The following is a 12,500-nucleotide window of genomic DNA, read 5'->3' as shown; positions in this document are numbered from 1 at the left end:
CGACGGTAGGACCATCCCACTGTGCGAAAGGCAATCCTTTCCTCCTCGCCTCCTCCAGCAACTCGTGCCTAGAAAGAAGAGACAAACAGACAAATGGAGGAGGGAGGGAGAGTGAGAGAGTGGGTGAAAGAGTGAGGAGAATTTATCTGCAATCCAATGGACAAACAGAGAGATTCCTTATCTCTGTTGTCATTAGCAACCAGACCCTCCCTGCGTTCACGTCCTCTGATAAGAACAAACACACCTTTCTTCTGCGCCTTGATAATCTCTTTATTTCAAAATTCCTCTCGCTCGTCTCCGAGGCATGATAAACTCCCATTGCTCTTCTGCTGCTCTTTCCACTCTGAATACATATTAATCATGAGAGAAGGAAGAAAACATCGCCATCTGCACAGTCCACAACTTTTCTAAACCCCATGATATGTTTCTATGGAGGTGGATGTTGCTACACAATCCATAACACAACCTCTCATGTAACTTTACTAAATTCTCTCCTATTTCTATGTAAAGTGGGAGGGGCTAAACATGGGTAGCGCTTACATAAGCACACCCTGAGCCAATCACAAAGCTGAGGTCACTCACCATACTATGCTTTTTCACCGTGTTCATGCCAGAATGTTCTTCTCAAATATCAACTCTATTGGAATTTCTAAGTAGGCGGAGCTTTATGATTTTAATTAGTTTGAGCTTACCCATAGAAACTAGTTTTAGTGCTTGGCTCCTTAATTAGACCAAATGTATTAAAGTGACTTTTTTAATCAGTGTATCTAGGATATATAATATTTTGACATTGAAAACTGTGTCCTAACTCTTAGGGGGGTTTTACTTCATGCTTAGGGGGGGTCACTCCGTGCGTTTTCTGTGATCAGATAGCTACCCGATGGTAAAAAGACCAGGTCTAAATGCCCTCCGAAACGTTTTGGAGACGGATATAAACCCGATGGTACAAACCCCTTCAGGAGGTGGTCTGGGACGCGTTTCAGATGAAACTGGACAGGTGTAAATGCATGTGGTTGTTCAAGCCACATACGTCAGCGCTGTACTCCTCCCAAACAGAAGTACGTCACTCTCAGGTGACTCGTGAGTCGTGCATCGCGCCAGAAACAAATATGGTTTCCCACCAGCGCTGGCGCCGATTTTTCACCCAGGCGTCTCGTCGCGCCTTAAAATGCACTGCTGCTGCCAGCGAAAATGCAGCTTTTTTTGTAGCAACCGCAGAAACCAAAGCGTGTTCCATTACAATTACCCTGGAAACGAGGAAAAATATATTAGCATTTTGGGCGGGAGTAGAAAGATCGGATCGATATCCGATTCGCCGAGACGCGTTTACGTGGCCTGATGTAAATGGGACAGTTTTAACAAATCAGATAGCGATCGGATCAGAGACAACACACGAAGTGACCGGGTGTAAAAAGGCCCTTATTCTGGACAGCCCTATATTCCCTTTTAAATCAAAGCCCAGATGTGTAATAAGTGAGATAACAGCACCAGTACTAGTGCGGGTCAACATCCTGATATCAGACTCCATTCCAGGTTGTGATGTTATTCATTTCCTTGTTATTTCCTGATACGTGTGAGCTGTGCCGAGCGTTATCACCGGATTCGGCTTTATAAAAAGCCACTGTGAGAAGCTGAAAGTTTTGAGAGATATAAACTCCCAGCTCCTGTCTCTGGAGTCTCCACTTGCTGACACTGTGACTATAAAATTAGCAAGAAAAATGCTGTGCGATTATTGAAAAGAAACCATTATACTCCATCAGCACCCTCAAGAAAACACAGCATGATGAAGCAAAAACCACCTTTAAATATGATTACCCATCGCGCAACTGTGATAATCATGGGGCAAATTTGGAAGGAGGAAACTGGCTGGAAAATCTGCTGGTATTTTTTCTAACAAACAAACAAACAGGCAGAGTTAAAGTACTTTATAAGGATAGTTTGGATAAACATGCTAAATCTTTGAGTAAGAACACATAAAAATGGACAAAACAAGCAGCGAACATTAACGTATTATTCATTAGCACCAAGGAACAATGAATTTACATGATGCTAAAAAACACAGTATGGGATTTTATACCCTGCTAGGGATGTTAGCATGTTAGCGAACCATCCTTCATGTCTAAAATCCCATCAAATGCTAAAACTCACACAAACACCGTCCCTGAAATCTGAATGGAGAAAAATAAACAAAAAGAGAAACGGATGTCAAACCGTTAGACTTTCGACAAAGAGCTAAACACTGATCTTAACATCTGATCATGTGACCTGAGGATTAACAACATCTTGAAAGGGGAAAAAGTCAAGGCGACCTGCAGGCACTTGGCTAACAAACAACAGGCATTAAGATACAGTGATTCACAAAAGTTGGACAAAAATGCTAAAAAATGGAAGCTAGCAAGGCAAAAAGGAGCATTTGGGACAAGAAAGTTTCCTGCTAGGACTTACACAGCAATCAGAGTTTACATGAATGTTTATGGTCATAAGTATCATAATGACTACAGGGTTTGCTGCCTTGCTAATGTCCTCTGGGCTAAACTGTTAGCTCCAATAACATTTTTGTCCAACTGTCCCACTAACTGGAACATTAGAGCACTGACAGGAAGTCAACACTGAGTGGACAGTGACTGAGAGTAAGTAGATGTGCTGGATGTTTGTTCCCCAGAAGATGAATTAGTGATGCAAAGTAGTTTGCAGTGCAAAGTAAGGACACTTGAATACATCGTAGGGTGAAAAGAAAAAAGTCAGAGAAAGAGAGATGTCGGGGGGGGGGGGGGGGTGTCAGATCACCTGTCTACGTCTACGTCTGCCCTGCTGTTCCACGACAGATAGCTGACTAGTGCGTCTCTGTGTACAGTACCAGCTGATCCCGGGTTTGTTGGTGCCGTGACCCGTGTGCAGCTCTACCCAAAAACACACATCTCTTCTAACAAGAAGTGTTAGAAATGGAGGAGAAGAAGGAGATGTGGAGAAAACAACGGGATTATCTAGAGATGGCCTCCTTATTCTTGCACCTAAGCCTGATGGGACGGAGCAGTTCTGGGTGGAGTTTTAGAAAGGCGACGTGCACAATAAAAAATAACAATAAAACCGCCCTCAGCTGTATCAGTAAATTGGTCTTCCATGTTTTCTGAGAGATGTGCGACCAAAATTTGCTAAACCGCTGTCCATTGTCCCTCATAATAATGTGCGTAACAAATCAGTCCCCTTTAAAGCTGTATTCAAGAGAGATGGTGCCATGACCCGGTCCTTATCTTTACATGTCTGATGTGATATGGTCCGGTCGAGTGTGTCATGTAATGAGCGTTTTTTTTCCTCCGAACAAGCTGATGCTGAAGGGAGGGAGAGATTGAATTATGGACAACAAACAAACACACAAACACACGCAGAATAAGAAATGTAACACAACCCGAAGAGCTGACCATCCATAACCAGAGATGGCACCTGGTTATTGCAATCCAGCACATGATGCACACTGATACACACATCAGGAGGAAGGCCTCAGCATGGCAGGCTGTTTAGTTATAAACACACACACACACACACACACACACACACACACACACACACACACACACACAAACTCGGAGTTTCCAGGCAGAAATGCATCTTCTACAGTACTGCAGAAGGGAAGAGTCACATGTACATTCGTGTGAGAGAATAGGCGGTAGGGCGTGGGGGGGGGGGGGTGTAGACGGCAGATGGACAGAGAACAGGTCTGAGCCCTCGCAGATAAACACACACACATCATACACACAGCACACAAGCACAAGACAGACTGAAAATATGCAGCAAAGTCTCAGCAACGCAAACCAAACTTACCCGCTGATGAGGAGACGAGAAATAAAGAGAGAGAGAGAGAGAGAGAGAGAGAGAGAGAGAGAGAGAGTGATGGAAGATAAAATTAAAAGTCTATTACTGAGCATACTGTATGTACAACACATTATGTTTGAATCCTGATTATTTTTGTTATATTTTAATATAAGTTTTTAAATGTAATGTTCAGAATCCAGAGCATCAGGCCCATTTTAACACACACCTCACTACGGTTTTAGGCTCTGTGACATTTTACTGTTCGATACTTAAAATGAATTAATATTTTATACGCCCTATTATACCCATGTTATTAGAGTAAAAAAAAAAACTGGTTAAAACACAAGCTAGGATTAAAACTAGAATAATAATGAAACGTTATTCCAACATTAATCAGGCTAACACAAACTAGCGTTAAAATAAAGGACGAAACAGATACAAAATAATCTAGAAATAACCCTGAATTATTAGAAGCAAGAGCAAGAAATAGAATTAAACTGGCATCAGTTTAAATTAGGGATGTACCGATCCGATATTTTGGATCGGTATCGGCGCCGATCCAAGCATTTTGAGTGGATCGGGTATCGGTGGTGCGTGAGCGATCCAAAGCCGATACACGTGGTCATGGGCGTCGGAACCATTATAAGTGGGTGGGACAGGACACGCCCACTTTTTTAAGACCAATAATATTGGACCCACCCACTTTTACCGTCTCTATTCAGCGCATAATGTTTTTTTATTACTATTATTTTTATTATTTAGCGCCGCCAGTCAAATCCGTTCTGCTTGAGGAATGCCCTAATAAATGAAACTCCATTCCGTGTTTTACCTACAGCATTGACCACGCTGCTGCTTCCTGAAATCCATGGGCGTCGGAACCATTATATGTGTGTGGGACAGGACACGCCCACTTTTTATTTACTGCCGACGCCCATGCCCGTGGTGGTTGATTAACGAACAGCAAACATCACAGACTATTGCTTGAACTTATAAGAAAAATACACTTATATTGAATATAATAAATTTTATGGGAAAAATGTCGCACAGCCGCCTGCGACAGACAGACGAGTTTATCAGGCGTCCTTTCTGTTTACCTCAGCGTGTTAAACATGTCGCTCATTTGGGTGTGAGGTTTACTGTGTAATACACTTTACATTGTGTTTCAGGAGTTATAATTTAATATTCACTGTAAAATATGTTCTGTTTGCTGCTGCATTAATACTTTTTAAGGTTTCTTATGTTTTCATTTTTCATAAGTAATAAAGGCATTTTTGTATTTCTTTGCCAGAAACAAATAAATCTTAATAACTAAGCGAGTTGTTTACATTCTTTAGTTTTAAAGGTAGAAAAGAACACAGGTATCGGATCGGTATCGGCCGATACCGGCAAACTCTGGTATCGGTATCGGATCTGAAGAGAAAATGTGGTATCGGTACATCCCTAGTTTAAATATTCTAAAATCCATGCAAAAGGCTATAATGAATTGGCTAAAAGATAAATTAGCAACACAGTAATTCACATCTACACTGAATAGTTTGCCCAAACATACATATACTGTACGCTACATAAACTTAGTGTTAAAATAAACAGGTTAAAACACCTTATCTGTCATTACAGTATCCACAATAACCCATTACCTCTCACTAAACACTAACTAGCATCGTGATAATCAGGCTAAAACACGAGCTAGCATTAGATCAGCTATGCTAATCATAGACTAGCGTTTTTTTTGTCATTAACCACAAAAAGTTTAGTAAAACGATTTTCCTTGTTAAAACTTCGAGGTAGAATTCACATAAAACAGGTGTGTGTTAATAACGGCTGCATGATGCCCTGTCCTTAACACCTCTCCTGTGTTCATACAGCATGCAAAATGAACGTGTGCATCAATCGACAGAACGCTCGTCCGGTGCAAACGGCATGATGGGAAAACAAGCGTAAAAAATGAACGTCAGATCATTAGCATGGACACAGTAGACACATTGCTAACATGCAGCAGCGATGCACGGGGTAGCGTGAGCTCGGTTCTCCGGCTGTGGAGGGAACGACACACTGCAGATGTTATTGAAGCTTCGTACATCCTAACACACGTTACCTACAACCTGTAATACCTGCTGCAATAATGTGACTTTGTTCTAAGTCGATGCTTATTTGGTATTTTATGAAGTATTTAATACTAAGACTGATCTATAGTCTCTGTGGGCGACAGTACCTGCAGTTCTCTAGTTCACTAGACCTCACAAAACCCTGTATTATTCCCGAAATCCCAGCATTCTGGGTTTTTTCTAGTTCTTACAATTCTCCTCGTGTCCTCTTTCCTAGACTAGGATCCCACTCCTAGCACTGTTCCTAATTTCCGATGTTCCTTAGTACCCAGAATCCTATTATGATCCCATCCTCCATATCCTTAGAGTACCCAGTATAGTATTCTATCAAATTCATAATGCCCTTCTGCCCAGTGACTAACTCCCACCGCATGTTCCCTCCTCGACCAGTTTGCAGTGTTTTCAGAGTCCCCTCGTTCTCACAGGCCCCAGCGTTACCCTAGCTCGCTCTGCCCCCTGAGAGTCTCATGAGTTTAATTGCTGTGGTCTGTTAGTGACTAATCCCTAATATAAGTCTACAGAGGTAAAGCACTCACTTCTTCTTTATGCGGCGGTCTTTCTCAGCCTGAGTGCCCAGTTTCCCGGTCACACCGATTTCCTGAGCAAGCAGCTCCACATCTGAAACTCCACCTAATGTGACAGGAGGATAGATTTGGTCTTTTGTTTAGGACAAACTACAGCTGTGTGTGTGTGTGTGTGTGTGTGTGTGTGTTAAAGTCTGTGTCTGGTACCTGGTCCTGGTCCCATCATCTCCTTCCCCATGTGTACCAGTCGTCCCTTCTCCTTTTTGCCAAACAAGCGGCCGATGGATGATTTGATGCCTTTCTTCTTCGGTTGTTTATGGAGCGAGTCCTGACTGCTGGCTACGCTGCTCAGAGCTGCATCGGCCTCTAATGCTGCAGCCAGACTACAAACACACAAACACACACAACATACATTTTATTCCTGTTTTTTTGGAGTTCCTGGTTCACAGATCTTTGTTCCTTCAGTTCCTCTGGGTTTCCTTATATCTCATCTCTTATGCTTCTTTTCCACCGGAAAGAACCGGGTGCTGGTTCAGAGCTAGTGCTGGTTCAAAGTTGGTTCCACTGGTGAACCTTCTAAGAACCGGTTTGCCTTTCCACCGGTTAGAGAGCATCACAGCGCCGAGTGTGACGTCACTGTATACGTGTCACGTGTCCCAGCGACGTTAGCACAGCAGCAGCAAACACAAACACAACAACAATGGCGGATGTTACTTTACTGTTAATGCTCATGGCTTTGTGAACCTACATTGACACCCAAATGCGGCGAATCCGACGTGTACGTGCGGCTCCGTGTAATCTGTATAAACGGAGGTCGTGATCGAGAAAGTACTTAACATTATTTTATCATTAACACAGAAAAAAGTTAGCCTTAGCATGTAGCTACCTACTATCATGTGTGCTGATAATGTATCATATCGCAGTAAAGTAAAAGTGTATTAAACATTAGTATACTTAAGGTACATTATCAAATGCGCTAACAGTAGCCCCGCCCACAGCCACGCCCACAGCTCCTGACACAAGCGGTTCTTAATTTTAGACCAGCAACGTTTTGGTGCTACTTAAGAACCACTTTTCCTGGTTCAGAGCCGGAGCTTTGGCGGTCGAAACAGAAAGAACTGGTTCTAAATTAGGCTCCGAACCTGCACTCAAACTGCCTCGTGGTAAAGGGGCATTAGATCCTACCTCACTTACTTGCTGTTCCCCTTAGTTTCTAGTTCCTGTTGTTTATAGTACTAAACATTATTTTTCTGGGCCTCTCAGTTTGTTAGTTCTCAGTACCAGGTTCCTCTAGTTCCTAGTTGCCTTAGCTTCTTGTTCTTCATAATGTACATTTCCTTTATTTCTTGATCCCTTTAATTTATGGCTCCCTGTTCCTTAGTTACCTGGTCTCTTCGTTGCTATTTCCTTTACATCTCAGTTTTCCCTTCTTCCTCTTTCTCAGTTCTCTTTGTTTACTCCTCCCTTAGCTTCCTTGTGCCCTACCTCCTAATTCTCAATTTTATTAGGTTACAGTTCCCTTAGTTACTGGTTCCTTTAGTATCGAGTTCCCTTTGGATTCTAGTACCCAGTTCACTTAGTTCCTATTTTATACTTCACTTAGTTCCTCGTTCCCGTATCTTATAATTCATAATATTTTATCTATTTTTCTTTTTCTTTTTTTTTTTTTAATATTTAACCGCAATTTATTAACCGTATATTCATTCATTCATTTTCATTGTCATCGGGCATCGAGGCAGGATACACCCTGGACGGAGTGCCAACCCATCACAGGGCACACACACACTCTCATTCACTTACACACTCACACACTACGGACAATTTTCCAGAGATGCCAATCAACCTACCATGCATGTCTTTGGACCGGGGGAGGAAACCGGAGTACCCGGAGGAAACCCCCGAGGCACGGGGAAAACATGCAAACTCCACACACACAAGGTGGAGGTGGGAATCGAACCCCCAACCCTGGAGGTGTGAGGCGAACGTGCTAACCACTAAGCCACCGTGCCCCCCCTTAACCGTATATTATTATGAAATTTTTACTATAATGGTGTTATATTCAATATTTACTGTAGAAGTACCTGTATATATATGTGTGTGTGTGTGTGTGTGTGTGTGTGTGTGTGTGTGTGTGTGTGTGTGTGTGTGTGAGAGAGAGAGAGACACTCACCGTGCGTCGTTGTGAGAGGAAGCGGGCAGCGTGCGTGTCATGCGAACTTGACGAGGCGTTGGAGGAGGAGACGTCTCACACTTTATAGTGGCTTTATCTTCTCGGCCGTCATCATCCACTGCTGCGATCTGTCGTGCACACACACACACACACACACACACACACACACGCACACACACACACGCACACACACACACACACACACACACACACACACACACAAAATGTTCATAGTTTGCACTATAAATACTCAGCAGATCATGGCACATAGAGGTGGAGAAAATGCATGATGGGAAACAGAGAATTAAGCTCCGCCTTTTATCTTCATACATATATAAAACTCTCTCTCACACACACACACACACACACACACACACACACACACACACACACACAGACTATAAATACTCAGATTACTTAGATTATAGCAGAGCAGGTGGTGCATGCTGGGAAATTAAGCAGTACCTTTCTCCGGTGTTTCCTCAGGTCACTGGGCTGAAACACAGAAACACAGCAGAATTAAATTTAGGTTAAATCACAGAATATCACACAATGTTTATCTAATAGTGTGCAGTGTGGTGGTGTGGGCTGTCCCTTCTGTCCCTTCTGTCCATTCTGTCCCTCCTGTCCATTCTGTCCCTTCTCAATTCCCTCGGATGTCTCTTTAAATAGAATTGTGTCTAATATAATAGAAAGTAATAGAATGTTCTGATTGGCTGTGACATAATGACATGAGTGACATCAGGAGGCAAAAATAATACAATAAGAAAGAAAAATGAGAAAGAAGTAGAAGCAGAAAAAAGTACAAATAAGAGAAAAAGAAGGTACGACGTCGGCTAAAAGAAGAACGATGAAGATAAAAATGATTAGGAAGGAAATGGAAATAAAAGAAAAAAGATGAATATGAAGAAGCACATGAGGTTGTGTGTGTGTGTGTGTGTGTGTGTGTGTGTGTGTGTGTGTGTGTGTGTGTGTGTGTGTATATACCAGTGTCATGACTCCCATGCGCTCCATGTCCCGGGCAGGGCTGCGGGGTGTGTGTTTGGGGGATGAGTGCCCGCTGGGGGGTGATGATGATGCGAGCGATGATGCTGTAGCCGAGGCGGTGATAAGAGAACGCGCCAGATTCAATCCCTCTAAACTCACACTGGCTACACGGTGTTCAATCTCCTCTGCCCGCTGTTCTGTACACTCCTTCTCCTCCTGAATCAGCCTGGACACACACACACACACACACACACACACACACACACACACCACTTCTGACTTTTGCTACCTTGGCTAATCGTATCATAGATGGTTCAGCCAACATATCTGAAGGAAACACTGGTTACATGCTAGCTAGCAAAACGATCCTTAACTGTCAACCTTCCGACACGTTTAAGGTAAATGTTCTGTGTTCATTGTCGAGAGACTGTTCGTCTTTACACTGTCCATAGGAAAGACTTAACAGCCACATGCTAAGCTAAATAAATTCCCTCAGGATTTAGCTATCTTAGGCGCCGGCTCGGTATTTGCAGTTGCTTAGCAACACAGTTCTCACCAGTTTCACCACTTGGACATACTGACCAGCTGGTGTCTGGTGTGATACGACTTCAGCAGGAGTTTCAGGGCTTTAGTAAAAGACTTCTACCGTTATCTATAAAGTAAATACTGTGTTCTATCGCAGGGTGAAAACAATGCGAACAATAAACGATCTTTAATCTCCACTCAAAGAAAACTCTAATAATGGGATTCGGAAAAATCTTTACACCACCACACACAATTGTTTTCTGGACTGTCACGCCTTAAAGGTGCGGTCTCCGATTTTTGAGAAATGCTTCAGAAAACTGAGTCGGGCCGAATAATAAACAAAAAACAAAACTAACGTGTAGCCAATGAGCAGAAAGGGGTGGGGCTTGTCGATATGGGCGGAGAGAGCGTTCAGTGCACGTGTGTGACATTAGCAGAAAGCGGTTTTAACATGGACATGGAGGATAAAAACAAAGAAAGAGAAGAAAGACTTACGATAAGGACAAGAAGTAGGACGTGTTAATATAGGATCAGCTTTCCAGCGCTGGAGAGAACTGAAGGAGCAGGAAGTTGGCCACATATTCACAGGTTGGAGTTTCCCGAGTCAATAACTCCTGAGCTAAACGCTGTTACTACACAAATAACACCTCTTTTCTATCGTAGTAATGTAGAGAGGCAGCTACAACCGCGTTTTGTGTAGTAACAGCGTTTAGCTCAGGAGTTATCGACTCGGGAAACTCCGACCTGTGAATATGTGGCCGACTTTACTTAAGACGCCGAGGCGCTTTTTTCCTTCTCGATAGGTGAGTAACGTTGGTTTTGCTTTGTTACACAGAACTAATATATGCCTTTGTCCTTTACATCATTATGCTTGTGTGGCATTTTTGCTTGTTTGTTTATCTACAATCGTATTGCTCTTCCCTTCAGCTATGATAAAGACACGTTTCTTTCTGTTAGTCGCCTGGGTTACGTATGTATGTGAGGGCGGAGCTATCGATACAGGGGTGGGACCCGTTTGGGTTAGGGGCGTGTTTGTTTTGGTGATTTTATATGTCAACATTGGCTTTCAAACAACGGAGACCTCACCTTTAAGGTTTAAAACAAAGACTTCATTGTTTGTATATTAATTTAAAGGAAATTCACTTATACTAGCAGTTAATTCAATAAATATGCAAGATTTGATAACTTTGATAAAATTTAAGGTCTCTCATAAGTGACTTTTAAACATCTTTTGCTTCAGAAATATCTTTTTAATGTGAAAGCTAGCTAATCTTCGCTATTCACTGAACCGTTCACATCACACCGGGACCTCCAGAATCGGCTGTTTAACCCTTTAGGTGAAGACCGAGCTGTTGTCTGACCGTATCTCCTTGTTGATGGCGTCGAGTTGCTCCTGCAGCATCATGGCGAGGGTTTGGGCATCAGAATGTCCGCTGGGCGAGAGCAAATCCATCGAGCTGAACAAAGTCTCTCGATCGTCATCGTCAATGTCTGACATCTCGGTGTCACTTTCGAACGGGTGTGAGCCCAACATACCGAGCTGCTGCGCTCGCCACTCGTGTTCACCCAGAGACTTTGCCTAAAAAAAAGCACAGAAATTGTCCTTTAAAATAACACACATCCATTTATGTCTAAACAGCAGGCCACAAGTGATAACGTCCATATTGACCCCACAGACGCTCAATAGGGTTTAAACTCAGCTTCTTTAGCAAGTCAGTGGCCATCTTGGAGGTGTGTTTGGGGTCATTATGATGAAATACTGCACACTTGACATCATCTGAACCAAATAAGTTTATCTTGTTCTCATCAGACCACAGGACATGGGTACAGTAGTCCATGTCCTTAGTCTGCTTGTCTTCAGCAAACTGTTTGCAGGTTTTCTTGTGCATCATCTTTAGAAGAGGCTTCGTTCTGGGACGACAGCCATGCAGACCAGTTTAATGTGGTGTGTAGTGTATAGTCTGAGCACTGACAGACTGAACCTCCACCCCTTTAACCTCTGCAGCAATGCTGGCAGCATTCATACGTCTATTTCACAAGCATAACCTCTGGATATGAAGCTGACCACATGCACTAAACCTCTTTGGTGGCTCATAGTGAGGTCTGTTCTGAGTGGAACCTGTCCTGTTAAACTGCTGTATGGTCTTGGCCACTGTGCCAAATGGTAGCGGGCCGCCCAAGGAACATTAAATTATTTCCATTTTATTTACTGTGGTGTATTTCTCTCGGGTTTGTGCGACTTTCCATGGACGAGAGGTTAACCGGGAGCTGAGAGACGTCACCTAAAGCCGCACCAATACCGCGCATGCGCAAAATATCGTGATATCGGGCCGGGTTTAGGTGACGTCTGGAGCCGAGCGGCTGCGAGCGGCAGTGGTG

At 43.1% G+C, this 12,500-nt stretch overlaps 1 protein-coding gene across 9 annotated transcripts in view; it reads right to left on the bottom strand.

Moving 5' to 3' along the window:
- ppfia2 (PTPRF interacting protein alpha 2) overlaps window positions 1-12,500 on the bottom strand; it is a 112,457-nt gene that overhangs the window by 10,791 nt on the left and 89,166 nt on the right. For 6 of the 9 annotated variants that reach the window (XR_007138655.1, XM_047804032.1, XM_047804033.1 and 3 more), the window contains 8 exons: window positions 11,483-11,700; window positions 9,597-9,822; window positions 9,075-9,104; window positions 8,610-8,737; window positions 6,647-6,822; window positions 6,452-6,545; window positions 3,820-3,822; window positions 1-68 (listed from right to left, as the gene is read on the bottom strand). The exon at window positions 1-68 is cut by the window's left edge and continues 14 nt beyond it. Coding sequence is in view for 8 of the 9 variants with exons in the window: in XM_047804032.1 (XP_047659988.1) it covers window positions 1-68; window positions 3,820-3,822; window positions 6,452-6,545; window positions 6,647-6,822; window positions 8,610-8,737; window positions 9,075-9,104; window positions 9,597-9,822; window positions 11,483-11,700 (943 nt within the window). In the remaining variant the exon portion in view is untranslated. The remainder of the gene's footprint in view (window positions 69-3,819; window positions 3,823-6,451; window positions 6,546-6,646; window positions 6,823-8,609; window positions 8,738-9,074; window positions 9,105-9,596; window positions 9,823-11,482; window positions 11,701-12,500) is intronic. The other 3 variants (XM_047804034.1, XM_047804039.1, XM_047804038.1) reach the window with 1 other exon arrangement.

The sequence above is a fragment of the Tachysurus fulvidraco genome, chromosome 19 (assembly GCF_022655615.1).
Source record: "Tachysurus fulvidraco isolate hzauxx_2018 chromosome 19, HZAU_PFXX_2.0, whole genome shotgun sequence".
NCBI classification, from domain to species: Eukaryota; Metazoa; Chordata; class Actinopteri; order Siluriformes; family Bagridae; genus Tachysurus; species Tachysurus fulvidraco.
This window is presented reverse-complemented; position numbering and strand designations above follow the sequence as displayed.